Source organism: Gouania willdenowi, chromosome 5 (genome assembly GCF_900634775.1).
Source record: "Gouania willdenowi chromosome 5, fGouWil2.1, whole genome shotgun sequence".
Classification (NCBI taxonomy): Eukaryota; Metazoa; Chordata; class Actinopteri; order Blenniiformes; family Gobiesocidae; genus Gouania; species Gouania willdenowi.
Window position 1 is genome coordinate 16,913,959 of NC_041048.1, and position 25,050 is coordinate 16,939,008.

The 25,050-nt window shown below is 40.0% G+C and overlaps 1 protein-coding gene across 15 annotated transcripts in view; it reads right to left on the minus strand.

Annotated features, from left to right (window-relative positions):
- The window catches only part of cadpsb (Ca2+-dependent activator protein for secretion b), an 89,058-nt gene extending 64,719 nt beyond the window's left edge, over positions 1–24,339 (minus strand). For 7 of the 15 annotated variants that reach the window (XM_028447450.1, XM_028447447.1, XM_028447444.1 and 4 more), the window contains exon 1: positions 23,570–24,335. In XM_028447450.1, coding sequence (XP_028303251.1) covers positions 23,570–23,905 — 336 coding nt within the window. In that variant the 5' untranslated portion in view covers positions 23,906–24,335. Of the gene's footprint in view, positions 1–23,569 lie in introns of all 15 variants that reach the window. The other 8 variants (XM_028447457.1, XM_028447455.1, XM_028447456.1 and 5 more) reach the window with 3 other exon arrangements.
- Positions 24,340–25,050: the final 711 nt, after the last annotated feature.

A 25,050-nucleotide genomic window follows, 5' to 3' on the forward strand; every position in this document is an offset into this window, starting at 1 on the left:
CCTCGATTTTGTCTCTGTCTCTTTAAGAAACTCCAAGCTTGTCTGACACACCCATAAACACGCCCCCTTCAGTACTCATACAAACATGCATGGATGTGTCTGTTTTTCTATGCGCTGTATTTGGCTACTTTCTACATTTTTACATTGCTACAATACATTAGAATGATTATCAAAGTGAGGAATGCTAACGTACGGACAGAGGTATCCCTTCCCTGTCACCGACACACACACAAACACACATACGCTTACTCGTGCTGCTGCTGCTATAGTCTAGAAAAGGGATCGCATTGTGTCTGTGTACTTATTAATCCACATTCAAATAAGCTCTTGTGTTAAAGCAGTCATCTGAAAAGGCAGGCAGCTACTACGATGAGCAGAGTAGACCAATCGACACGCAGTTATCTCTCAGCTGTTTGCTGTGACTGCAGCTGATTTTACGAAGCTGGAAGCGGGGGAGGGGTACGAGTTTTATTTACATTTTCATTTTATTCGTATTTTTTATTTTAATGTGTACAATAATGAGTACAGACAACATAAGCCATGGGTTTCTTACAAAAGTATTTAAAATAAGTAAATTAAAAGCTAAATCTGCAGAGGCGGGTGCTGTGGGCTGAACTAAGGAAGAGAACATAGGAGGGGGAGGGGCTCTGCTGTGGAGCGGTGGGCGATAACTCGGCTGGTGAAAAAAGTTTCGAGGCGTCTCTAGGAGGTGAGGGCGTTCCTAGGAGGACTCAGGCGTATTTACACCTAAAATGGATGCCGTCAGAGTTTTTAAAGATTACTCAAACATACACGAATGAGCCAAGGCAACACTCCAGGTGTGTTTTTAATGAGAGAATGACATAGTAACATGATATGAATCTTGAAAAAGTCAATTTTACATAACCCCCCCTTAATCAGAATCAGAATCAGAATCAGAATCAGAAATGTTTTATTTGCCATGTACAGTTTTGAGGACAGTACAAGGAATTTGACTTGGTGGTTGGTGCACAAAACAAGCAACAAAAAGAAATAAAAGAAATAAAAACAACACAACAACAAAGAACAACCCAGCAACAATAATAATAATAATAATAATGATAAATATAAAGGATGAGGGATAAATAAAGGATAGATAGAGAATAAAGGATAAATAGGATAAATATAAATATATATATACAGTGCAGCAGGTATCAAGCTGGTGGAGGTGGTGATCGGGTGGGGGGGGGGGGGGGGGGGGGGTTCAGTGGGTGACTTGGGGTGTGTTCATGTGGATGGTGGCAGAGGGAAAGAAGCTGTTTTTGTGTCTGGAGGTTCTGGTCCTGATGGACCGAAACCTCCTACCAGAAGGGAGAGATTGAAACAGTTTATGACCGGGGTGGGAGGGGTCGGCCACAATCTTTCCTGCACGCCTCAAAATCCTGGAGGCGTACAGGTCCTGGAGGGAGGGCAGATTGCAGCCGATGACCTTCTCTGCAGAGTGGATGATACGCTGCAGTCTGGCCTTGTCCTTGGCCGTAGCTGCAGCGTACCAGATAGTGATGGAGGAGCAGAGGATGGACTGGATGATGGAGCTGTAGAAGTTCACCATCATCTTTGTTGGCAGACTGAACTTCTTCAGCTGCCGCAGAAAGTACATCCTCTGCTGAGCTTTTTTGATAAGGGAGCTGATGTTCAGCTCCCACTTGAGGTCCTGAGTGATGATGGTCCCCAGGAAGCAGAAGTACTCTACAGAGCTCACTGTAGAGTCTCCCAGGGTGAGGGGGGTGAGGGGGGCTGGGTTCTTCCTGAAGTCTGCTATCATCTCCACTGTCTTTAAAGCATTGAGCTCCAGGTTGTTCTGGCTGCACCAGGACACCAGCCGGTCTGTCTCCCACCTGTAGTCGGACTCGTCTCCATCAGCGATGAGACCGATGATGGTCGTGTCGTCTGCAAACTTCAGGAGTTTGACCGACTGGTGAGAGGAGGTGCAGCTGTTGGTGTACAGGGAGAAGAGCAGAGGAGAAAGAACACAGCCCTGAGGAGATCCAGTGCTGATGGTCCGGGGAGCAGAGATGGTTTTTCCCAGCTTCACGTGCTGCTTCCTGTCAGACAGGAAGTCTGTGATCCACCTGCAGGTGGAGTCTGGCACGTTCAGCTGGGAAAGCTTGTCCTGAAGGAGAGCTGGGATTATTGTATTAAAAGCAGAGCTGAGGTCCACAAACAGGATCCTGGCGTAGGAGCCTGGGGAGTCCAGGTGCTGGAGGATGAAGTGGAGAGCCAGGTTTACAGCATCGTCTACTGACCTGTTGGATCTATAGGCAAACTGCAGGGGGTCCAGGTGGGGGTCGGTGATGTCCTTGATGTGGGAGAGCATGAGGCGTTCAAAGGACTTCATGACCACAGATGTCAGAGCGATGGGTCTGTAGTCATTAAGTCCTGTGATCCTCAGCTTTTTAGGGACAGGAACGATGGTGGAGGCCTTAAAACAGGCTGGTACGGTGCATGTCTCCAGTGAGGTGTTAAAAATGTCTGTGAACACTGGAGACAGCTGATCAGCACAGTGCTTCAAGATAACTTTTTCTTTAAATGTTTAGGAAATAAACACAGCCCGAGAATTACTTTTGTATTGAAACTAAATGTGTTTGCCATCGACCAGTAGAACGCAGTAATAAGATTGATCATTAATTATTAAATTATAGACCGTTTTATTCAGCAATGCCCACACCTCAATATTGTGGCCTTGATGCTTAATAACTTAATAACTCTAATTGTATGTCTTAGAACTATTAACCAATGTGTCATCAGTTCGTTAGGTATGTATTGCTCTGCAATGATGAGAGGAGTAATTATCTAATTAAATGCAGTGTACAATGAACTGAAGACAACATAACTCAGAACCAAAAGCTTCTGCTGAGCCGTCTTACAATTGTGCTTCCTGTTGAAATTATATAACGCTAAATGCAGAAGTCAATTCAGCATTTGTCCTGAAATGAATGGCAGGACATTGAGTGGTTTTAATTACCACCTCAGCTAATTTACAATATAGATCTAAATTTAAGCAGTAATTTAATCAGTATTCAGGTTGATGAAAATTAAATGAATAATGAATGAAATCTGACTTGTCATTAGAGATACTTGTTTGTGAATGTTGTTATGTGTGTTATATGTCTGTCATGTATCTGTTACATGTGAGTTTTACTGTATGTGTTACACGTGTTCTAAGTTTTCTACCTTAAACAATCAGAGACAGACATCGGGTGCTATTTTAGAGAGCTAAAGTGCAACTTTACACTGAGGTTCGCCTGCATGCTCAAATGACTTTTTTTTCTCCTAGTGCTGTTGTGGGTGGGCGTGTCCCTATAAATCAGGCGTGGTCATGGTGCAGTACAGTTGAAGGACCCATGGTACATACCAGGCACTATATGAGATTAGAAAAATAACTTTAGACCAGGGAAGAAGGTGTTTTACAATGTAGGCAGGTGCTGTATTTTTATCAGACAGAGGGGTGGTGGTAGTGCAGTAATTCCAACCATGTGTTTCTCACTGCTGTTTCTTATGTGACAGTTTACATGTATAGTTACTCATGGACTTCAGAGTGCGGTCAGACTCGGAACAAAGACATAAGCAATTACCAGACTCCACGTTCTGTTTGGTGTTTGGAAACTTTTATTCTTTCCAATTCTGCTTAGTTAAATGTACTTCACAAAGTAGTTCCTGGTGTACACAACAGTACAGACAGTTCAGGCCACCCAAGGCATACCTGTACGGACTGCACTGAGCACTGACATCATTATTATAACCCCTATCCCTTATTTATTTTTTTTTTTACTTGTCTGCACATGCTGTCAAAGGTCAACACTAGAGTGCAATAAGTGCAATGCATGTTTTGTTATTGCAATTAAATAAATTAATTTAGCCCCTAACCCTAACCCTAAACTTAGCCCCGCCAACATATTGATGAAAAAATCTTTTCAAATTGCAGCATTTTCTGTAATTCAAGAATATGTCTATTCGTCTTCTGCACTAAAACCGCCATTCTTTCATATTGTGCGTGTGGTCACTCCTCGGCCATGCTGCCTTAATCACACCACGCATCCATCTGTAAAGGCCTCTTTTAAACAGTGCAGCCTCCACCACTTTTTGCACTTATTATTGTGTTAAGTCTGCTTTAATGAAGTGGGTGCATTTCTGAGTGCAAAGGTACCTCGCCTCTCCTATGGGGGAACACACCTTCTGACCACACCTGGAATAATTTAAAAAATCCTCCTAGGTTTAACGTGTGTGCCTATACTGTCAGACTCACTCACACTTAAACTAAGCCCTTTTTTTTAGAACGAAATCATTTGACTTTGTGCAAACATTGCATTTGGTGGTTCACTTTGCACAAAAGTATGTTTTTTCATGTTGCAGAGGACAACACCAGCCTCAATCTGAGCAAACAGCAAAGTAGAACAAGCACTGTATGGCATTGGCAGCTGCACAAAATCTACCAGCAGCAGAGCTCATCAAACACAAAACACCAGCATTTGATTGTGGTCACAAAACTACAATCATACAACGCCAGATGCACAGTCTATTATCCTCAAGAAGAACACACACACACCATACGCACACAACCACACAGCACTCAGTCGTATTTGGTGTATACTGTGCAGTCTGATTCTGATAAACAGGGATTAGAAAGGACACTATAACTCTGTATAACCAGTGCAACCATCACAATATTCATGATGCAGAGCTGTGAGCTCAGTATAGTTAAACCCTCCAAGGAGGCTGTCACCCATTATTAGGGGTGGGAAAAATAATCAATAGTTCGTTATTCTGACATAATCAATTTAATCAATGGAAACATTTCCAATAGCCAATGATTTAATCAGTAATGTACAAATAAAAACTGTAAAATGAATGTTGCTGGACAGTTTAAAAGCACTATTGTTGAGCTGCTGATTTAGTTTAATATATATGAAATAAACTGTAAATAATATAAAATTTAGAACATACTTTTTTGTTTATTGCTATTATTGGGTCAGCCGTGGCTCAGTAGAGTGGGTCATAACCAAAGGGTTGGTGGTTCGTATCCTAGTCATTGGCCACGGTTACATTACGTTTTTTATATTCAAATTTAGTTATTCCGAATTAAATCATTCAGAATTAAAGTGTTTTGCTTCGTGTTTACATGGAAATAGTCATTCCGAATTGAGGTTTACATGGAAAACAGGTTTATTTGGCTTTATTCAATTCCACTTTAGGTCTGGGGGTTGGGAAGGCTCTGATTGGACAGGGAGTGAACGTGACGTATCACGTCTATCGGGAAAAACACACAACAACCTTTTCTTTTCGGCTACAACACAAAAGACCACATGAGAACTGTTTTCACCTTTGTTTTGATTGTAGTTTTGACAATAACTAACTTCACTTTGGTCAGCTGGGCAGAAGGAGACAGGAATTAATTACCGGTAAATAAAGCCTATAAAACTCCGGAAAACAATAACCAGGAATAAATATTTGCTCCCTGGTAAAGATAGTAGCTCTAACAACAGGTTCAATGATAAACTTGGTGAAATTACTGGTCAGATGAAGCATGTTCCGTTTGCTGATGTCTGTGTGTGTAATAAGTTCATGTGTCCGTGTTAATGTCCATACGTTTATGCCTCCGTCCATCCACTTTTTTCATTAAATCTATGTCTTTTAAGGCTCTTATGAAATAAATAATCTCGGCTCTAGTCTGGGCGGCCATCCTGGACTATGTCATCACCAGTGCGTCATCGCGGCAAGTCGCGCATGTTCAGAACGACCGGAATTAAGTGTTTACAAGATAGAGGAATTATTTCATTCGGAATTCAAATCAGAATAAACCAGCCACCTAATTTAAGTTCAATTCGGAATTACATTTTCATTAGGAATTAGGTGTTTACAAGGTCAGTTTAAAGAGGATTTAACTTTTATTCTGAATTAAAGAGGAATTTAAGCTCCCATGTAAACATTGCCGCTGTTGTTGTGTCCTTAGGCAAGGCACTATACCCACATTGAATGGGGATGAATTGTGCATGAATGTTGGTGATGTTCAGAGGGGCCCATGGGCGCGAATTGGCAGCCATGCTTCTGTCAGTATGCCCCAGGGTGGCTATGGCTACAATGTAGCTTACCACCACCGTTATGAGTGGTATAATGAAAAATGGTTTCTGTAAAGCACTTTGAGTGTCATGAAAAATGCTCTATAAATTCAAGCCATTATTATATTATATAGTAAATGCTAGGAACATGGCCGCTGCTAGTTTGGCACTTTACGATGCAGTTTTAACAGTTTACAGATATCCTTTACTAGTTTAATAAAAGGTAAAAGAGGTAAATGTATTTCCTGTGTCTGAATGTATTTGCTATCTTTTTTTAAAATGGCATTTCATCAGTGAACATTGAGAAAAAAAAGAAATGCTGTGAAAATGTGCATCTAGATGCATTGATTCCCTAAAATCTTATCTTCTACACTATTCATTTTTGTTTTAAATGTTATGTTATGTGACTTTGGGTGTTATTTTTCTTAATACATCCTATCATCACACCAAAATAAAAGGCATGTGACTCAGGTGGTTGAAATGCATTTTCTAGTATAAAATTTAATATATTACAATCTTCCAAAGGAAAACCTATAGAAAGTCTGTGAATATTGCCTTTTGTTTAAATACTGAAGTTAATGGTCGACACTGAAATCTAGCTTTCCTAATAAAAACTTCAACAGTTGTTCAATTGAATTGTAAAAAAAAAAGATTGCAGTGAAACGCAGACACTCCCACATGACTCACACACACACAGATTCATCTTTTATAATTAATCGTAGACACTACCTCCAGCAGATTCCCACAAAATGGAAAGCTAGACACTACCAGCTGCACAACTGTAGCTCGAAAGTCTCAACTCCCTATCAAAGTGCTTTTCATTAAACGAACACGCTTCATTTATTTTGCCAATTTATTCAAGGAGGCTGGTTCGCAATAAACTGTCTCACACAACAAAAGGCAGCTGTGTGACAAGATTTTTGTCATCAGCTGCAAAAATACGATTAAATGACCAAGCTTAAGGCCTTCATATGTCACGACTCCTTCAAAAATAATTTACCAGCTGCGTTCAAGTTGGCCACACCTTATACATTGGCAGCACTGGCAGGTAGTATAGAGGGGACACAAAAGAAGTTTTACCCCTCAAATTATTCAAATGGACAAATAGGCATTATCATGTGTTTTACAAAAACTTTTAAAAGATTGAATATAGGTCATAATAATATATAGTTAAAGAGTAACTAAACCCCTGCTTTTTCAAATAAAAAAATGCCTTAAAGGGCCCATGTTACACCAAATGGACTTTTCTGTGCTTTAAACATCATAAAGTGCTAATAGTGCTTCATACACATGCCCTAAGTGGTTTTTTCATTGATTTCCTCAATCGTTAGTTAGAGGGTGATTTGCTCCTTTCTTACTGCAGGGTGAGCCCAAACACCTCGCTCCAATTTGATGACGCGTTCCCACTTTGATGACGTAATTGACACGGCACTGAGCTGGAGACGCCACGCCTCCAGGAAGCTCTCTGCCGTGATTGACATGTAAACAGACACGACCACGAATGTGCGCATTGAGCATGAGCTCGGCTACGGAGTGGGTGGGAGGAGGGCGAGCCGTCCTCTGGCCCTATGTCACCGTGCGGGGTATACCTATAAACACGCCCACTCATGACTATGCATCACTAGGCCTAAAATCAGCCTGCTTGTGTAGAGTTGCTCAGAAAGTGACTTTTCAGAGGCTAAAACTCTGGAAAACAGGCAAGTTTGGGAAAATAAACCTCAAATACTATGTTTTTGGGGTTCTTAGAACAAATGGAGATGGGTGAAAAATAGCATGACATGGGATGCCATTTTTTAATTATAGCCGGAGCTCCTGGAGTAGTTAAGACACGCCCACTCGATACTATAAAATCTTCAATGAACAATCTATGCTATGCTAACTAGCTACTCATTGCTCACTATACCTCTCTATTCACTCTTCTCTCAATCCAACCTACTCACCACAGATTGTAGAGCCCACAGGTGCTAGTTTTTATAAAAGGGGCGGGGCTAACCATGCTTGTTTGTGACGCAAGATGGTCCCAAAACGTCACATGATCTTGTTCTCAGCCAACAGATGAAATCAATTGTAACAGCACTACTTCATACCCAAATACATTTGTATTCAGCAGAAAATTGGTTTTGGAGTTTAGTTACTCTTTAAGTTAAAATGTATACAACGTGGGTATGTTGGTTTATAATCATTATACCAATTTAAAGTATAGCTTTTACTTTATTAAGCAATTCAAAAGAAAATGTGTATGTACCGGTATACTGTATGATATGGTGTGCAAGACAAGTACACAAATGCAATCAAACACTGTAACTAGAATACATTTCTTATTATCTTTTTTTGCTTTGTATTTCTTGAAAGAATCAGCAGCGGTTCGACATCCACACTTCATCCTGTAGAGCACATAAAGCAGAGTGGGTTGTCTATCTCCACTGCTGGTGCATCACTATCACCATATAAATCCCCTCTCCCACCCTCCTGTTATAAATCACATACCACCGCTCTCCAATCCTGCTTTCATTCTCTCTTGCTGCTTTTAAAGGTGATTATCTCAGATGACTGCTGTTGCTCGCTATGTTTGGTGTGTGTGCAAATATTGATAAGATATGATTCAAATGTTGTAGAGAGAGTAAGTAAAGACACGTTGTGCTGTCCCTGGCTCACATTGAGGCAGAGGTGGTTCCAGTCTGATCATGGACGGCTTTGCTCATGTAAACTATTTAAATATAAATGTGTTTTGTATTTCAGGAGTCAGAGAATGTAAGAGAAACAAATACAATAATCACATTAAAGCATATTTCATATAAAAAATAACAAAAAGTTAAAGCTGTTCTGTTCTACGTCTATCTATAACTACAAGGAAGGTCTGTGCATATCTCCCTGATGCAGTGTCTAATTGACCTGGATTGACTTTTTTGGTAAATACATTTCAAAACGTTTATTTTCATTTCATTTTGAAAACAAAAACAGCTTAGACCGGACGGTCATGAGAGGGGGAGGGGCGTCTGAGCCGCACGCACACTGATACGACTAGCAAAGCTCTCAAGTCTCACGCAAATTGTTCACACGCTCACACGCCACACCATGGATATCTCATGCAGATAAATTAACAGAGATGTGTCTAGCTTGAATGTGTTTTTGTGTTTTAGATCAGGCAGCAGCGACGGAGTGGGTGCATGCACGCGCCTGATGCGCGGCTGTGTGTGTGTGAGAGTGAGCCTACGGAGGAGAGATGCGTGTGCGTGCCTATGAGTAGAGTCAGACACAGCAACCGGGACAGGTAGCGAGTCTTACGTTATATAGTACAGCCAGTCAATAAAGTGCAGCTCTACAACAGCAAAATGGCCTGTTCTTTCTACGCTGTACCATCTTTAACAAGCGTGAGTACAGATCTCCCCTGTGTCACCCCCAACCACAAACAGGAAAGGTTTTAACAGCACTAACCATAATATCACACACACACACACACACACACGCACACACACACACACGCACACACACACACACGCACACACACACACCCACCCACCCACACCTGGTGTTGAGGTCTGGTGATAAGACATTTTTGCATATTGCAATGCTGAGGTGTCTGTCCTATATGTGTGAGTGTAGATTTATTCACCAGTGAAATAGCATTTTATTTGAGTATTGCTGTATTACACTAGCAGTTATCTTTCTTGCTGTCACTAGCAGAGTACTATATGGTTTATAACCAGCATTTACAAACTCAAGTGTCAAGCGGTAATGCACGTACATGTGCAGTCAATATCCAGTTCCGTATATCTTTTCACAGACACACACACACACACACACACACACACACGCACACACACACACACACACACACACACACACACACACACACACACACACACACACACACACACACACACACAAAAGATAAGCACCCCTGCACTAAGAAAGGTTGAATGCTAAATAAAGAGTTTTATTTGTACGAATTTATGTGTCTTTTATCAGATTCTACTTAAACTGCTGCGACCAAAGTCTCACTCTGAACTGACTTCAAAACTTGAGAGCCCTGTACTACTACTACTATAACGCACAGGGAAAAATTATAGATGCTGATATTTTCACCACGTGTTAATAACCTAATGCGTACCTTACGTAAATAAGGGAAAGCAAAACAAAAGCACGTGGAGAAGCGTGTCAGTCTGTTACATTGCGCGCTCCATTGGCGCCACAGGCAGAATACGAGAAGAATCTGCTGCTCTGTACAAACAAATCCAGCAACAAAGGGACTCACTAAGTGTGTTCCTTTGTGCTAGTCCCAAGCCTGGATAAATGGAGAGGGGCGCCTTTGGTGTATAACCCACCTGTTTTCTGTGTCTCTTCTCTATGGTAGTATGTTGAATGTATATGACATGTTTGTGTGTAATTATTTTCTCATTAAGTTTTTTTAGTTTTTCCTTGCCGAAGGAGGGTCTAAGGACAGGGGATGCTCCAGGACATTTATTATTGGTGCAAACTGTATTTATCAATTTAACATGTGCATGTCCCATAGAATTAAACCAGGGAAATCGCACACGCTTTTTTACTTTGCACCCACAAATATACTCCTTTATAACACTACAGAGTACAGAATATGTACACCCCTTTATACATCCAACCTTCAAACACATACTCATTTGGCCATAATTGACAACTCTACTTAAGCTCCCACATGAATACATACTTCCGACGGACACTCTACTAATTGAGTTAAATACAACGGCGTGTGTGCGTGCGTGTATTTACAAGGTAAGATATAAATTGTTTGCGGTTAAACTAAAATATAATAAATGAATAATAATCAGGACAAAATTTAAATGTAAACTATGATACCTTCAGGTCGACGCCTCATAGAATAAACATACAATATTGATGATAAAGATGATAAATCTTAAAAACATTTCCAGTAAAAAAGTATTCCAGGATACAGACACATCATGGGCGATAATAATAGGCTTACTGCTCTCTGGTATAACTCTTATCTGTTAGTTATTAGTGTCCTGCTAATCGGACTACGAGTAGTATTATGTCTTCAGTGGCTTCTCAGTGGGTTGTCGATGACAACTTGTCATTACATAAGTCAAATGTTTAAAGATGCATGTTCACATAGAATAAATAAAAGTTTGGCTTCCTTCTATCGAACAAATAAAATCCATGATTTAAGCCATAAGTTAATTGTTAATCATTTGTTGCTTAATTACACAAATTAAATTCCCAATTTGCACAGACTAACAACTGCTCTGCAACTTCCCTTATGTATAGCAGATACTGCTATTGTTTTTTTTCTTGTTTAAGATATTCCCTGAAATAGAAACATAACATTAAGTAAAACAATTACTTGTTAAAAGACTGTAATAATCCGATGTCTGTACTCTTACATGGAAAACACATTATAGGCACAAGTTTGGATGTTAAATATTCCAAAACTATTAAATTTACATTCCTTTGTTTGATATAAACTCCATTACAGTCCTCAGGAAAATCCCTCAAATATTAGAAGTTTTAAGAACACATTTGTAGAGGAGGATGAGATGATTTCAAAGAATGGATCAACAGAGCATTAAAGTATAACTATCAGGTGAACAGCATCCCCATAACGGCATGATACTGCAATTACAGGTACAAATGACTGCTGATGTATTCTTACTTAACAATAAAGAAGAGATTGTACAAGTTTACAAAATGAGTAAAATAGGATCTTTAAGTTTTATATGTGTAAAAATATCTCAAAATTCCCATTACAGTGGAATGTCGCATGGCATTGGTGCAGTGGCTTTTGTTGCACTAGTGTCATGTTTCATCAATGTTGGCAATCAATGGTCCTGAGCCAATCAGAAAGCCAGTGAAGCACACAGAGGAAGATGGGGGGGGGGGTTACCGTGGTGCGGTGACTGTTTACAAATGTTGTTACATGAGCATGTCACAGCCATGAGAAGAGACTCACTAAGAGTTACTGCCTACCTGACATGCACCTTCATGGCTGCCAAAGGCTGCTGTTTGTGTGCGTTATGCCTCAGTGGAGAGGTCTGCAGAGATCTGCAAAGATGGTCCTGTTAGAGGCGGAAAACCACCTCATGATGCTTGGTTTTCATTCTTACTCAAAATGTACAAATGTTCCATTAAAAGAAGTTTTTCATATGTTACACAACAAAGCTATTCCTCAACCTGTCAACAACTACCAAAAACTACTTTTCTCAAAAGGGTGACAGCATACAGGCAAAGAATCACTGCATGTTTTAACAAAACTGTCTTTTCGTTGAATTTAGCATCTGTAACATTTCCAGTATAGAAGGTCAAAACAATATTTTCTCATTTATGATGTAGGGTAAGACAAATATTTATATTGTTTTAGCTTTATAATAAGGCTAATTTTTCACGTAAATAATAGTTTTAATTGTTGTTGCCTTCTCTATTTCTCCCCTAACTGTCTACCTCTCATACAATTGTGGAGATGAACACAGAAAACAAGTGTCTGTCCATCTATTTCTAATGTGTAGCAAAAAAAAAATGCAATCTGCAGTGAATGCTGGGGAAAAAAATATCCAATTCAATTGTTTGAGTATGACCATCTACAAATGCAGCATGGGCTACGATACAAAAAGTTCATTACACTGCTGCTGCAACCTACACCATGAAGTCTGTCCACTGGCCCCTGCACCAAAACAAGCCACGCTACTGAACATATTCACACAAGCTGTCTGTTACGAGAGAACAAGCCAAAAGTAGCGCAGCAAAACTCAGTCAGTAGAATACCAGAATAGAAATGAGTTGTGTAACATCTTCAATGGATGCTATCAGTCAAAGGATCTGATGTATTTGGAATTGTTTCACAAGTTTTCAAATGTATACACCTTCTAAACAATTCAACTCAGTTTATGATTTAAAATATTGTACTTATATATATACATATTTAGCGTTTGAATATGTCTAGCCCTACTTTCTCACTTAATTAACTATTTATCCATTAAGTTTCTCTATAAGACTACTGTGTAGACATGGTCATGCCTATCCATGCTTCCATTGGGGACATGTTAAGGTGCACTCTGGATAGTGTAATAGTCCCTTGTAGCGCCAACACATGATCAAAACACACAAATGGTTAGACAATGTAGTAGGTAATTTAGAAACACCAATTTACACAACATTCGTGACTAAGTAAAGCCAAGCTTGCTTTGAGAGAATGCGCCATCTACACATAAAGAGGCAACAATAAGGCAACAACTAAGCTGCCATATTCAATTCTTCTATTCTCACCTCAGTATCACATCCCAAAGTTTCCTGTCTGGATCGTTTTAAAATAACATAAAAGTAGGTGGAGGACAGGTGGCATACAGTATATTACAGAGAGCCAATAGCAGACAATGAAGCGGATCAGTGAACTTTGCATAGGAATTACTGATAGCTCAGGAGTGAAAAAAAAAAAAAAAAACACTGACTTAAAATCCCTGTCACAAACAAAAGCTGCTAATAAAGGTGGGGGGGAAAAGAAAAAGCAGTGACTGTGTTAAAACATCAGAGTTGGACAATATCAAATCCTTAGTGGGGTTTAAAACTTTTTTTTATAAAAAAAAAAAAACAGTTTCTCTATTTGTCTTTATTGGCTCCTAATCTCCCTGTGCACATCAACGTCCTTTGACTTTGGTGGATGTTTTTTTTTTTTTTTTAAATGATATGCTGGTCTGTAAATTTTCTGCTACACCCACTGAGTATTTATCTGGAACACAATCTCCCCCGGAGCAGGTTTAGAAATCCATCTTACTGTGGTAAAAAGTCATTAACCTTCATGATATACAAACCCCATGGGGTTAAAATGTTATTTAGGAGACTAAAATCCAGGTTTGTGGTACAGGCTTTATCCTGTATGTCACATTAAATAAAAACTGATCTAGTAGATTAATCTATTGCAATCTATTAACCCAAGCACCAACATCAAGCAATGGCAATTTAATCCTACACTGTTTAATCAAACTCTATAGCAAGCACTTAGAGTTAGGTTGCAAAATGAAGAGTATTGCAGAACAAATGTTACCAATTGGTTATTTTTTTTTTAAAACAAATAGACAAAAATAGACAATGACGTAGACTGTAACTAAAAAGTCTGGCCTTAATTCATTTAGAGCTTTTTTTTATCACCCCACATTCACACTCACATTCACACTCTGACGGCAGCAGAACTGTCATGCAAGGTGCTAATCCTCTATTTGGAGCAGCTCATTGTTCGGTGTCTTGCCCAAGGACACATTGACATATAGACATGTATAGACTTTGAATTGAACTGCCAACCTCTTGATTAGAAGATGACCTCTAAACGGCCTGTGCTGTAGTAGCTTAAAGTCTGTATCATTGGGGAGGGCAGCAGATAAGGACAAATATGTTTTTTTAATGGGACATCTTGCTTTTTAGGCCAATCATATGTACTGTATTTCTTGCTCACCTATGTAGAATATTTGCTTGCAAGATGTCATCCATAATGTCCACATGCAGGCAGTTGTATTTGCATCTCTGTAGCTACATTTTAGACCATGTGGTTGCCCTGTGAGAACAAGACCACCCAACTGCTTTACTGCTTTTACTCTTAGTTAATGTCTCTTTTCCACATTTGAAGCCTTAAAGCACATGTGTCAAACGAATGGCCCAGGGGCCAAATCTGACCCTTAAGAACATCCAATTCGGCTCACAGAAGAAAATAAAAATGATAGAGAAAACAAGAATCATTGTCTAAATGAAACTCAACAATATTTGTAGGGGCTCGAAGTTTTCCCAAAGCTTTTATCGTATGATTGCAGTAATTTTTTTATAGTTTAATAGAAATATTACTATATAATATTAAAATATTTCCCTTAATTAAAAAGAAATTGGTCACAAAACCTAGGAAATTTAAAGTGAAGATCCTGTTGGGACTGATATCTATCACTAGCTGTGTTTTCCATTACCCTTGGAAACGGGCAAAATCTAAATAGCGCAATAAAAACTGGTAATGGAAAAACCTGAATTTCGTAAAAAAAAAAACACTCAAATATCGCTAATAAGTTTTTACGCTTTCATGAGGAGGACTTTCAGACGTTTCGAAGAAGCGCTGTGGAAACACTTTTTCTGCAAATACACGTCACAGAATGTGACATACCTGGTCACATGACCACTGCTCTCCGAGAAAACATGGCGCAGCACGTGTAGACAGAAGAGGAGACCTGGACATTTCTTAGCATCATTATTACTGCCATATTAGACATGAAACAACAAAGGAATACAGAGTGTTATAAGGAGTCGTGGGATGAGACTTCACAGGAGTTACAAGACGCCTGCCCAAAACAACCTTCAGTGGAAACATGTAGAAAGCGCAATAATACTTTATCGACATTTAGATATATCACTATTATTGTGCAAAAATCTGTAATAGAAACCCAGCTACTTATTGCTTGGATATGGTCGGAATAATATGGTCACAATCATGTTGAAATTACTCGTTTTCCCACATAAAATCTGTGGCCCACTTGAGATTAAACTGCTCCGTATTTGGCCCCTTAGCTGTCATGACTTTGACACCCCTGCCTTAAAGGAAACCTTTAGGAAACCATACTTGTTATTCAGACAACTAAGATTTCTGCTGCTGACACAAGAGATGATTAATTTGAGAGGCTGTGATAAGTAACACATGGCTGAACAGACAGTGGGTGAGGGGATATTTTGCCTGCTGCTCTTCAGCTGTCCCTCCTTCTCAATCCACTTTCAGTATCCGTGCTGCCAGCAAACACCTTCAGTCTTCGTTACTGGTGCTGCTCCAACATGCTGTTGAGTCTCCTGCTGCTGAACGCCAGATTATCTAACATCTGATTCCAAACTCAAATCAACGTCTTTTGTTCCTAACTGTGACAGAGACAGGACACCATTTACAGATCCAATCTGCTCCCCATTTACACAGTTTTTGTGTAAATTGTTCTTCAGTCAATCTTGTAAAATTACTTGTATTAGTTTTCAGGAAACTCCATCAGTCATTCACCAAACCCCTTGTATTTGGAAAAATAGGATTTATTCCAAACAATGGTGTCTATTTTGTTCCTGTGCCAATTTTGCTTTGTTAAAAACTTACTTATTATTATGTAACATTGTTGTCGTATTTCATCTTTTTTTTTCTTTTTTCTAAATAGTTTATCGCAGAAATGTATTGTGAGAAACACATTTTTCCTTGACCTCTGATCAATTAAAATATCTGATGATGTTTATTTCTGAAGTTTTCTCATTGCATTTACATCTTCTAAAATAAAAGAAGGGCCACTCTGGTTCAAACTCCAGTGTAAATACCCAAAAGGCCAAACTTAATCCAAGCATCGCAAATTTAATTTTAGTCCCTTTAGTCCCGGCTGCAGAATTCCCATCTTTTCTACCCCAGCAAAATATACGGTATTAAAGTGCTGATCCAAGGGCCACTCTATCAAGTACGCCTGCTGGCAGATGATCCCATTGCATCAGATTGTGTTGGAGCCTTTTCACTTTGTAATTGGAAAAGAAAATTAACGAGAGCAATTACTGCATCTGAAATTATCCTGTGTGAGGTATAAAATCTGGGGTAGTGAGCTGTGTCAATGTGTTTTATCACTATTGACCATCAGGGGATGTGAGCCCATTGTTTGATCTTTGTAATGTTTTGAATAATCTAACATCAGGGAGTCTATACTCTGAGAAGAGAGTTGGGCATCCACACTTTATATAAGCTTTGCTTTACGCAGTGGTGCTTTAGGATGCATCTAAGTAATAGTGTGATTATTTTTGGACAGGTATAATATTCACCACGTTTTCCACCAAGTTCATAGGTACTGGCAGTAGCTATTTCTTTCTGGATCCCTGTGATCTGTAAGAAAGGTCGGAGGTAGCCTTTAAAATGAAAAAAGTTTTGATTCGTACGGACAACTCCAGGTGCGTTTACCGAAGTACACTTACAGTAGGGTTAGGGGATAGGGTTAGGTTATAACCCTATATTACAACAATTTTTAGGGTTAAGGTTAGGGTTAGGTTTAGGTTTACGGTTAGTTTTAGGGTAAGGTTTAGTCTTAGTCACGTAACCTAAACTAGCCAATGAGGGGCGCTGCGTACAGATAGAATGTCGGTATATTGATACGGCAACCGTACAGATAGTCACTGCCTTAAAATAATTAACTCCATCAGCCAATACCATCGATTTTTTGTGATTGTAGAAAATTTTTTTTTTTTTTTTTTTTTTTTTACTTGTTTGCACATGCTGTCAAAGGTCAACACCACAGGAAGTGTAATCATTATGAGACAGCAATGCATATTTTGTTATTGCAATAAAATACATTGATTTATTTTATTGCTTAATTGTGACCATCACCAGCCCTCCCTAAGGAAGGGTAAGAAATCTTTTATTATAGGGAGGATATAAAAAGGGAGAGCAGTGTTACACCTAAGTGGAGGGGGAGGGGGAAGGGAAGGGGAAAGGGAGCAGGGAGGAGAGACTCAAGGCAGTGAGGGTGAGATGTGAGGTTGTAGAATATATTGTGCTTATTATGTTGTGTAATCCAGCCAGTAAATGGACTATGGTAAATGGACTTGATTTTATATAGCGCTTTATCACCACACTGAAGCAGTCTCAAAGCGCTTTACATATCAGCTCATTCACCCATTCACTCTCACATTCACACACCAGTGGGACAGGACTGCCATGCAAGGCGCTAGTCGACCACTGGGAGCAACTTAGGGTTCAGTGTCTTGCCCAAGGACACTTCGACACATAGTCAGGTACTGGGATCGAACCCCCAACCTCTTGATCAGAAGACGACCCACTATCACCTGAGCCACGGTCGCCCGTGGTGACAAGTGTGAAGCTTAGCTATAATGGTGGTGGCTGTGAACAGGGAGAATGAGTGAATGGTAGTACCGAAAGCAGGTATTTGGGATTAACGTAAGGTTAAGCCCAGTATGAGTTTTATCCCACATCCCAAGGCGTGCCAGTGCATCGTATACCAGTATATGTGCAAAAAAAAAAAAAAAAAAAAACGCTACTGCAAGCCCAGGAACTGCCCTGGGCCTGCAGATGCAGCCAGGCCAGCAGAAAGAGCGGAGGCCAGGGAGCCCCAGGCAACCCCCCGCGGCCAAGCAACCCCCCAGATGCCCCCAAGATCCCAGGCCGAGAGGCAGCCACCGCCCCCCACACACACATCCGAGGAAGCCCCAAGCAGCCGAGCACCCAGCGCATCCCCCCACCGACCCCAACCCCCAACCCCAAGGCCCCCCGCCAGCATCCAGCCCCCCCCCCCACCCACCCACACCCAAGCACCCAACCCCCCGAGGGAAGGGCCCAGAGAGCCCCCCGCTCGAGACCCCAGCAGAGGAGCCAAGGCCCCCGCCCAGCAGACGGCCAGAGCCGCGCGGAACGGGCAGCCGGCGGAGCGCCCGCCGGTGGGCCCAGAGCAAGCAGGGTCCGGACCCCAGGCCAGAAGGACCCGGAACGGAAGCAGCACCGAGAGCAGCGCCCCCAGGGACGACAACCACGCCCATAGTCGCCGTCGTAGAAAATTTAATTTAATGAAAAAAGCAATCTGTAACAGATAAAAACAATCTGACCTATTTTTCTTTTAAAATTGGGCCCCAACATGACACGGAAATGCCTCACATGCCTGTTTAAGAACAATATCATGCTATTTTACACCAGAAACTGGGTGATTGAATGTCTAGAAAGTGTGACAAGTGGACAAATAAGTCAATTTCCTCTCAAAATCCCAGTCAAAATCTTTCGCTACATGTAGCAACTAGCAAGAGAGTGACTCAGTGATTGAGGACTGATCATGCTATCCTGTGACTGAAAATGAATGCAGAGATTCTTCTGAAGTGTGGTTTTATGTGTTGTGTTGAACAAGTGGTTCAGATTATTATGATTCCATTCAAATCTGAAAAGGCACTGGAACAAAGACAGGTTTAGCTCTTGGTGAACTGGTGATCGTTTTACTGGTGACACATCACGGCACAATCATTAAACGTCCAATTACATGGCTTTGTGGGGTTTTGTGCAAAACATGAGGGTGAAACACTAGTTGGCAGTAATTGAAGTTTTCATAAATAATGATTTAGGATCAAATCACACATTTCCAGGATATTCTAGGAACTAGTAGGGCTGGGCGATATGGTCCAACACTCATAGTTCAATATTTTTTCTGAAAATGGTGATATATGTTATAAATCTCAATGATTTTAATTAAAATGAAGTCTTACTAGAAAGACAATTCAGGGTTAAAATTGGTGATACAAAATTCCACACAGGAACATTTATTAACAAACAGTTGCACAATACATATGTGTCACTTTTGGGTTTTTGTGCTGTTCTGAGAAAGCAGCGACTCCTAAAACACATATTTTGATACAAAATAACCTATACAAATACATATATCAAATCGATATAGGCGATATTGTAATTTTCTATATTGCCAAAATAGAAAACTCAATATATCTTGAATCTGGATATGTCACCCAGAGCCCTTAAGAGAATAATCATCTATTCTACATAAGTGTTTTCATTTAGTGAGGAAGGATGTGTTGGGTTAGCTGGTGGATTTGGGTCTGTGGATAGATAATGGTCTGGGTGTTTTTGGTTAAAATTATGCTATTTCACATTTTTTTTTTACATTAACTGTTGATTACATGTGTTGAATCTATTAAACCAAACAGATTTTCTGCTCATCACATAGGAAGCTGTAATTATAAACAGGAAATAGTGACCTCTGGGAAATAGGTTGTTCATTGAAGTAATATTTGGATGGCCACAAGCTTCATGTGGCTGCCAGTAAAGACATCTGTCTGACAAAACAATGACTTGTTTACGACTCTCTGTCACTGCCAGGTCGGCTGATCTTTCTAACAAAGCTGAGCCACACTGTCTGTTTCCTTCTTTTTTTTATAAACCCAATAAAGCCAACATCATTTCTGAGCCTCCAATAAAAGATTATCATGGAGCTGCCCCACATGCTTTGCTTTAAGCCTTTGTGTGGGGAGAAATGGGAAAAAAGTATGAATCCCATCTGTACAGACTTTCGAGCCACATTAATGAGAGGTGAATATCATTCCTGATTAGTTACAATAATAAAACATGAAGACAACAGACAGGATATAATCCATCTAAATTCTATTTTTCTGATTAAAAACATCCCCATTATGATTTCAATTATTACACTCAACGATTACAAAAATAAAATAATCGAGAAAAAACGATTATTATTATTATTATTATTATTATTATTATTATTATTATTATTATTATTATTTTTATTATTATATATATATATATATAATTATTTTTTATTTTACATATGTTTTATTTGCATCTACTTAAACGATTTTGGATATCTATAAAAAAGAAAGTTTGGCAAACACAGATTATTAATATTAACTGCATGCTCGCTCCTCCGCCCCACCCCTCTCAAAGCTAAAGCTAAAGCTAGCCTCGCTAGCTAGCTAGTAGGCTAACACGAGGAAAGTTGTTGCTAGAGGTTTTGAAACACTGCAGGAGAAACTCTGCGAAAACGCTTGATTTCAGTGTTTGAAGGATTTGATTTATGTTTAAAGAATATATTTGACATTGTTTTGTACAAAAAAGAAACTGCGTTTTGTTTCGACAAGTAATTGTTTGAATAACCGTGATTTTAATTATGATTAAAATAATCATGATTATAATGTTTTTCTATCATCGAGCAGCCCTAACTATAGGTTTTTATAACCTATTTAGTTCATAGCCGAGTTTAGTAGGGCTGGGTATCACCAGGTCCCTCGCGATACTATACTATCACGATATTTTTGCCTACGATAACGATAATATCACGATGCAGCGATGATCGATATATTGCAAGATAATTCGTCCACGATACATTACGATAACTGTCACTGAATAAAATCTGAATTTATTGACTGCACTGAATCCATTTCACAGGAATTACAAAACATTGTCAATGAATTTCACACGAATGACAGCCAAGCAAAACAAAGTGGATACTGCACAGTGGCTCTTTATAACACGCAGTTTAGAGGAAAGACACGTACATTGACGGCTCTAAACCCGCTGGTTTAGAGCCGTCAAATAACTGTAAAACTGGATCAAAAAACAGTAAAAACAGTGAAAAAAGTGATGGATCCGCACAACTCTGATGCTCACCAAAATATATTGTTCCCTGGCAGAAGTAACGTTTCAGGCCTTAGCCCTCCATCAGACATGATGATGAACAGTCTGATGAAGGGCTAAGGCCCGAAACGTTACTTCTGCCAGTGAGCAATACATTTTGTTGAGCATCACAGTTGTGCGGATCTATCACTCTTCTTAACACACACACACACACACACAGTGTACTATACCCACTCTTCACCTATTGTCTCATTGTACTGTGTAGTATGTACTGCATTATATATATATATATATTGTTTTCATCATCATGTCTTGTATGTTGCAATATAAAAAAAATAAATTAGATTTTTGACACCTTTGTATCAATAATGTATGGCAAGACGAAATATTGCGATATATTGTAGTATCAATATTTTGGCACACCTTTAGAGTTTAATATGAAAACAATTATGTAATGTACTAAAATGAAAACAAGAAACTCACAATGCAGGCAGATAATCACGGACTTTCAGGTCTAATATTTCAGCCTTTAATACTGTATAACCAGAATTGAAAGCACTTTACTAAGCACGCATTGGCAAACATTCTTCTCTACTCGACAGACCTTCAAACTAGCAAATGGATGTTAACACTATATTGTTTATGCCTCCCACATGCACTTGTGCATGAGTCAGCAGAAAATTCAGACCATATGGCTTTAACCGAGTACAGAGGAGTAATATTTGTCTGAATGTGATCCCGAAGAGCCGCTGCAAACAGGATTTTGTTTCAATTGTTGCTTGTGAACGTTTCAAACTAGTCTGACATGTGGCCAGGCTCCTATTGACTGAGGTGAATGGATCTTTTACTGGTCTATCAACTGCACTAAGCACAACCAGTGCTTCATCTGGGGAGCTGCTACAAACAGCTACAAGACCCATAGGACAGTGCACTCCATAAAGAAGCTTCCATCATTAGTTCAAACAGGACATTTCAGTGTCACAGTGGCCTGCAATGAAGCAAGGACAAAAAGGGAGATCATACTGTCCTCTATGTGATAGCAGGTGGTGGCTTATATATATATATATATATATATATATAGTTTTTCCCCAAAACTGGCTGCAGTATACAGTATAAAGCAGGGGTGTCAAACTCATTTTTGTTTAGGGGCCAAATACGCAGCACTTTAAGCTTAAGTGGGCAACAGATTTATTTTATTTTTTATTTTTTTTTGTGGGGAAAAAGAGGAAATTCAACATTAATGTGCCCTGGTTTGTGCTTCCACGTATAAATTATATATAAATGATAAAGTATGTGAGTATATCAGTCGCTGCAAGATTTTCACTTAAATTTCATTGATTTTGGGAATTTAGGGTAATTTTGTGTAATTATTTGAGGAAAATTTGCCAGATTTAGTTTTTTCAACAATTTGAGATTCAAATCGACTGTCGTCCTGCGATATAGGAACTGCAAAACTGAGCTCTGCAAATATTGTGGGTTTTAATATATATTTTTGTATTTGGAGGGGCTGAGATAACTATAATTGAATTAGTTGGAAATGTACTAAATGTTTATCCTTTTTTTTGTTATTTTTTTATCATTTCTACTTTCTCAAATGGGCCAAATTTGATGCTCTGGGGCTGGATTTGGCACTCGTGCCTTGAGTTTGATACATGTGGCATAAAGGAAGTAACACTCGTGTTTCCAGGATGTGGGCCTTGTCCCTGATCAGCAACTTGTGTAAATATCTACGTAAATAATTTATATAATATATGAAAAGTTAACATATGTATTGGAGGAATTAAAAGTACAGTAATGAGCTTTATTCTTCTGAGAGAAGACTGGTTTATCTGCAATGGAAAAGGACATTGGGCTGTACTTCTCAGAGGTCTGTGCCTAAAAGTCACCTTGGGAGTCCAAATTGACAGGACAACGGATGGCGCTAACGGGACGTGATTGGCCACTCGCTGGGACAGAGACACACACATCACACAGATATGGAAAGGAAATGTGATATGTCCCAACAAGGACAATGACACCAATCCTGTTGGAGGATCATCGTCCACCATCTCCTTCTGAACGCCCTTCCAACTAATGGGTTTGCTGGGCTGTTATGGGATGGGACTGGTCTTTAGTCTGCACTAGGTCTGCAGCTTTGCAGCAGTGTCTGACAGACTATACCTGGATGTCTGTCATGCTCTGTTGATTTCAACATTTTTATTTTTTTTTTTGCATCAAATACAGACAAAGTGTGGCTCTGATAGGCCTAGAGGAGCTCAACCTCCTCCGTGCTGTGCTGGAGCTTATGTAGGTCATCAATGACAACATCTGCGCTATGAAAGGAGGCATTGGTTCCTCCTGAGGGGATTTGTGATGCCTTTGCACGGTGGGATCTTACCTTCTGCTGTCGCCTGGCCATGTCTGTGGGCTGTTTAGCGTTGAACGGGTATGCGACGCATCGCATGACAAAAACGTAGAGCTGCAGTTTCTTCTTGCGGTCTTCCTCCTCTCTGTGCATCTTCTCCAGGTCCTCCTTCTCCTCGCTGGCGGCGGACGGGCTGGGGCTGGTCGGACGGGCGCTGCTGCGGGTGCTGCTGGGAGCCGCCAGTCCTCCAGAGCTCTCGCTGGTCCTGCTCGGAGAGATGCGGGATCCGGCCTGGGGTGCCATCGCCTCCTTTCTCTCCTCCTCCACTATCCCATCAGATTCCTCCTCGCTGGACGACGGATCCAACATCCTGCTTTACAGCAACAACCAGGGCGTCCCGACCGAGATGGAGCGTGTTTCTGTGCTCTTTCCAGGGGGAGAAGGAGTCCTTTCAGTGCCCGGGGGTCGGAGGGAGAATAGAGTCAAAGTCACAGCAGGGGTAGGCCGTGGTCGTCCTGGCTTTGCATAGAGATGTCAGCAGTACGAGTGATGCTGAAGGAGGTTTGGTCCGCCTCACTTGGAGCTTACTCCGCCTGCGCCGAGAGCTCGTCGGTGCTGACATCCGCTTTGCCTTTTATTGGCCCGCTGATGCTGCGGATGTGAAAGGGGGAGGATGGAGGGAGGGGCTGGGTAAAGTAGTGGCTCCTCTGCTTTACATTATTGGGTGGATGGCAGAAGGCGGCCTCTCCCTTCCTGTCGGGAGGAGACAGAAGTGCTGGGAGCTGGCCGTGGTCCTGAAACAAGAGCCGGGGATGAATGAATGCTTGGTCCGTCCCCTTTTGTTGTAGCTCCACTTACTATCCCTGCAGCTAGTACACCTAAGATGGCTGCCACTATATGCTCTCTCCCAGCTAGTCACAAGCACAAATGGCTAAAATAAATCCAAGTTATAAAGGCTGATCAGTGTGCAGGCAGCTCTCATCTTTTTAACTGGGAAAACTTGCACAAATGATGGCTGGCAAAATACTTTTTTTGCCGCACTGTATTTATGTATCAATTATATTTTAAATCTTATATATAATCCATTATTGATTAAGTATACATTTTTTAGATTATTTCATTCTTCTTTTTCAAATTAAAACACAACACAATGTTCAACAACTGTATTCCATACTTTCACTTTCTCTGATATAAATCAGAAATTTGTGTCAAGAATATGTTTTAGAGCAGTGTTTTTCAACCTTGGGGTCGTGACCCCCTGTGGGGTGGCCTGACATTTAAATGGGGTCGTTTGAGATGTGTTCAAAAATAATCACTGATTATTATTAATAATATTATTATTATTATTATTATTATTTTTAGATTTTTTAATTCTTCTTCTTTTTCAAATTAAAACACAACACACAATGTTCAACAACTGTATTCTATACTTTCACTTTCTCAAATATAAATCTAGTCTTAAAATGCAGTATGAAAAAAAGAAGAAAAAAAACAAAAAATACGGTATAAAAAAT